Source organism: Saccostrea cucullata, unplaced genomic scaffold, assembly GCF_032062105.1.
Source record: "Saccostrea cucullata isolate Sc308-1 unplaced genomic scaffold, CSIRO_AGI_Scuc_v1 ctg9419, whole genome shotgun sequence".
Taxonomy (NCBI): domain Eukaryota; kingdom Metazoa; phylum Mollusca; class Bivalvia; order Ostreida; family Ostreidae; genus Saccostrea; species Saccostrea cuccullata.
Window position 1 is genome coordinate 11,503 of NW_026925476.1, and position 5,232 is coordinate 16,734.

At 34.7% G+C, this 5,232-nt stretch overlaps 1 protein-coding gene across 1 annotated transcript; it reads left to right on the top strand.

The window, feature by feature from the left end:
- Window positions 1-835: 835 nt before the first annotated feature.
- LOC134268931 (uncharacterized) lies at window positions 836-4,291 on the top strand. The gene is made up of 8 exons (XM_062751165.1): window positions 836-2,049; window positions 2,216-2,353; window positions 2,510-2,577; window positions 2,703-2,793; window positions 2,929-2,985; window positions 3,136-3,210; window positions 3,382-3,447; window positions 3,615-4,291. The coding sequence occupies exons 3-8, from the start codon at window positions 2,575-2,577 to the stop codon at window positions 4,151-4,153; spliced, it is 831 nt and encodes a 276-aa protein (XP_062607149.1). The 5' UTR covers window positions 836-2,049; window positions 2,216-2,353; window positions 2,510-2,574; the 3' UTR covers window positions 4,154-4,291.
- The last annotated feature ends 941 nt before the right edge of the window (window positions 4,292-5,232 follow it).

Genomic DNA, 5,232 nt, shown 5'->3' on the forward strand with positions numbered 1-5,232 from the left:
GATCTTGGTACAGCCATTCCAGGAGGGAAATACTCATACATTTCATCATATCTAAACTCAACAGAAAAAAATACTGAATCACCATGTCCAAAGGGTGATGTTGCATTTATATTTGACAATGAACAAGTTATTGGAAAAACATGGAACATAAATGCACAAAACAAAGTCAAACTGTCAGTGATCACAAATGTAGCAGTTGTACAAATTCCAACATCTTCCCCTCTTCAGGAAATGCCAGAGTATAGTCCAAAATTATGGTTAACTTCTGAAAAAAATGATGAAACAGTCAAGGAAATGTGTGAAAATCCAGAGGATGATGGAAACACGTTTAACAAACAGTTGATTGATACTCATTATGAAGAGCTGTATCATTATTTGCACAATGTTATAGGACACGTGAAAGAAGAACTGCATCAAAAGGATGAGACAGGAAAGTGGCAGGATGCACTTCACATTGAAATACTGTGGACGTACTTTTTTCCACGGAGTCATAATTCCGCGGAATCTCAATTTCCGTTTAATACGCGGGTATAAATTACGCGCATTTCTTAGACTGTCACTATATGCCATACATTTATATTAAGTACGCTAGGACATATTTCCGCGGAAAGTTTGTGTCCGCGGACATAGCGTAAATTAATACCACGCGGAAAAAAGTTTTTCTACAGTATCAAAGAAAATGGAAAATCTGTACAATCAAACTTGCCAAAAATGTCACACAAAGTTTGGGAAAAGAGCAAGGAAATGTCCAAACTGTCAGGAGAAAAAATCTAAGAACAGTCAATCTGTTCAAGAGAAGTCCCACAATGCCCAAAACACTTTGAAAAGCTTCATGGAACTAAACTGGACTGTCTTCATGAAACAGTTTGTTGAGTTAATGGGTTGGAAGTCAGAAAAGGCATTGCATTGTGCTCAACACTGTACCGATAACCACAAAACATGGCAGCTCATAAATGCATTTCATTTTGGCTCGATGATGGAACTGGTCCGGCCATATGTCATAGACTGTCTTGAAAAGAGTCTTGACTGTACTGCTCATGGTTTCATTTCGTTCGTGAAGCAATATGACAAGACTCAATGCAATGTCAATTTTATGTATTTATTTGAAATGGTTTGCAAGTACTCACAAGGAATAATAAATTTACGTGCTGCTGTAAGGCGAAATAATCCTCAGTTGTTGATGTCAGCAAAATGGATGACGAAAGAACTTTTTCATGGGAGGAATCATCCTAAGTACCAAGAAATAGAGATCTACGAAACTTTTATACGTCGAATTTTGCCCGATGTTTTGAAACAGTTTTTTGAACAATTTTGCAGTTTGTCAAAGTCTGGAAACAAAAGCAAAGGTCAAGGCTTAGATTTTCTGCTTGAAGAAGAAAACAAAAATGTGAAGGGATATGGCTGAAAAGAGGAGTTCCAAGTAATGAATCGTGGTTAGCCACTTGTCGGAATCATCAATCTCTAAAAAATTTGAAGAAAAATGTTTTAGCTCAGGCTGGTGTAGAATCACTCGAATGTAATGACAGAGAATTGAAAATTGAAAGTGCAATCAAGGAATGGAGATGTCATTTGAGGGAATCAAAGTATATTGAATCAGATAGCCATGGACCAGTACTTACATCCCTAAGTGGACATGTGTTATGTCAGGAACTGGTGAATTTTACGACAGAAGCAAATCGAAAGAGATCGTATAGAATATTGGATATGATACTTCATCAAACTCCCCCGAATGATCCAACTTTACATCATCCGGTGTACATCACGGTGGATGAACGAGACAAATTTTCGGCTGATTCGGCGCTCTCGGTTCAAGAAATCGACAACAAAATTTTAGATATCATTGAACTTCTACATGAAAACTCTAAAAAAGACTTTATGGAGCTATTTGACAGACTTATAACAGTTAAATCAAATTTGAAAGAGCATCATTTAATATTTTTGGAAGAAGTATCACAGGCGGTAGCCCAACAGTTGCCAACCATCAACGAAGAGCATGTTCCATTTCTTAATGAGGCAGACATGGATCAGGACTAGATTTGTTTAAAGCAGGTATATTCAGATTGTAGTCATTGTAGAATGTAGTATTTTAATTTAACAGTTCCTTGCCTTGGTGTTCTATTAATTGAAACAATATTTTCAGTTTGAAAAATGTAATATATTTTACTATGTACATTTGATTTTCAGATATATTAATTACCTTATTGCTCATTCATAGATAAGTTATTGGATGAGTATGATCTAACCAGTCCAAGTGACAATCTTCTAGTTCTACAAGATCTGATCCTTGGAGGTGAGAGAGACCATGGTGATGGTCATTATCCTTCACAAGAATCATCATCTTGTAACATACAAGGTAATTTTATGAAGTAAATTCTGTTCAATTCCAATTTTCTTCATTCTATACTTTAAATATTTACAGGTAATATAAATCTAAGATGTTTCAAAATAGATGTGAAAAATTTGCAAGAAAAGGTTTATAATAGTCTTATCATCCAAGAATTACATTTAGCATCTGGTACTGGGCATGGCGAAGAAGAGAGGCAGTCACCAGTTATACCATGGAGCATACATAGTATGGATATGTTGTTTTGTTTTTCTGTAACAAACCAGGAATGAGTATAATATCAGTCCAGGAAATTTTTTTTTGTATTTGCTATGTATTATTTATGTTACTTTAAATCTTATTTTATTTTATATCAACAGAATCGCTCACAAGCATGACAGATGAAAATGAACATGATGATACCCCGGCAATTAACCCTGAACTCTATTTGCAGAAGTTTCCAGCCCCTGGTTAGATTTTATTTTTTGAATAATTTCAAATCATTTATTTTTTATATCATAAGTTGTTTATAAATGCCAAGCAAATGTATATAATTAAAGCTTGTTTTATCAAGGCTTTTTTTTTGTTCCGTATTTTAGAACCAGACATAACATTTGATGGAGAGGACGAGAGGTTGCTGACTGTTACCTTGCAGAGCACTGGTATATTGTTTTTCTTCTTCCTGGGTTGCTTTAAAAAGGTTATTTATTAACGAAAAGAATTAATTTAATATTGTCACACCTATTTTATCGTGTTTTGCAACACAATCCTGAAAGAGGAATTGATATGAGTATTTTGAAATAAAAATTCAGATGATGTTCCACAACCACACCAAACCATGCAAACGGAAGATGATGAGACATTCACTGTCACTTCTCCTGCAGCTGGTAAGTCTGACAAATTTATCATACATGTAGATTAATCTTTTTTTGTGAATTGCTTTCCTTGAAAATGACAAACCATCAATAGTGAACTGATAACAATTCAGTTGATGCTTATTACTTTGGTAGAGGATGTGTTAAACATGTTGACAGGAGTTTTTTAAATTAAAAATTCAGATGATGTTCCACAACCACACCAAACAGAAGATGATGAGACATTCAGTGTCACTACTCCTGCAGCTAGTAAGTCTGACATATTTATCACACATGTAGATTCATCTTTTTTTCCTTAACCAGTTAACATGATATTTCTAAAAAAAAATAATTTTGGTAAACATTGTAAAGGGTGTGTTGAACTTGTTTAAATACTGGCATTATTGGCAGAAACTGATACTCAAATTTTGTTGTAGAAAAGATAAGAGACAAAGACAGTGGAAAATTTGTCCGAAAGAAAACGGGGACAGACACAGACTTCAAGAGAAGACAAAAAGATGTAGAGAGGAAAAGACTGAGTAGGGGACTGAAAGTGTTCGAAAAGATGGCAGCATTTGCCAATGATAATGAAGATGTACAATATTTTGCAGTCATTAAAAAGGGTGAAGAAGTACATTTTTCTGGAAGTGAAGATATGGTAAAGAACTTCAAAGAAAATAAAAACATTCTTAATTTCACAGACTCTATGATCGAGACCAGAGAGGAATCTATTCTACAAAAAATCATCAAAGCAAAAATCAAAGAAAATGTGGTACAGCCATCACCATATAAAGGAGCCCATGGCACTGGTTTGGGTTTCCTGCCAGGATGTTCTAAAATACCACCCAAGGATCTACAGCATCTTGAGCTTACGAAAATGACGCCAACAAGCGGAGAGGATTTGGTTGCCATATCTAAAGACACAGTTATGAATCTAAAGTCGAGGATTTTCCTTAGGGAAAAAAGAAACCAGTAAAACGAAGACTAGCAGAACTTGAAGGAACACCAGAGACAGACACGACAGAGGAAACCGGATCAGGAAAGAAACAGGGAAGAGGGAGAGGAAGAGGCAAAGGCCGGGGAAGAGGCAAAAAACATTAGACATGATAGATTTAAGTGTACAATGGGACAGAATGTAAATATTTTGTTTTCATCTTGTATCTACTGTGGTTTCACTAATATTTGTTGGTATTAATTTTCATGGATATAGTAAAATCACAGTTTCAAGTGAATGCCAATTCGTGGTCAATAATATTATAAATATAATATGTTTAGATAGGTACGACTTCAGTGAAAATTTAATTATTTGAATATACATAACAAAATTGAAAAAGATAAGTATTCAGTAAATATTTATGAAACCACAGTATTTCAGATGATTTAGTTTTTTATGTTGCAAATTGAGTAATGTTTGTAAAGGAGTGTTTGAATTTTGATTCAGTTAAAGTGTTAAAAAATTACTGTTATCATGTTGATAACACCAAATAATGTAACATTTTACATGTTTTATGTAATCCAATTGAGACTCTATGTCTGTTTTAAATGGTTACCATGTTTACTGAAAGTAGAAACCGTAACACTGGTTTCTGAGGAAATTACTTCTGTTTTATAATGAACATAATGAATAAAGCTTTCAAATATTTTCATTCAAAATTATTTACATGATGAACAATACGATGACAACAACAGTGATGACTGTGCTTATCATGCTTATGAAATGAAAGTGGTCATCATACTTATGCCAACAAATCACTTAATTGTCACAGAAATATGTAAGAAGATGGTACATGTCTTCTCAAAAAGCCGGAAACTTCCCCAAGTCGTCTGTAAGAAGTGTCATTGCTAAACTCCAACACATAAACACAGTGAAGTTTCAGCCCCCACCTGGTACTGGACCTTCATTATGGCGTGTTCCGATGTACAGACAAAATGTCCTCCTAAGTTTCTGTGTAACTCTCATTTCAAGCGAAATGACATTGCAAATGTCCTTTGGAACCCGTCCAATTGTTCTATTTACCCCCATTTCCTTCACCAAGACAGCTAGCGGGTCCCATC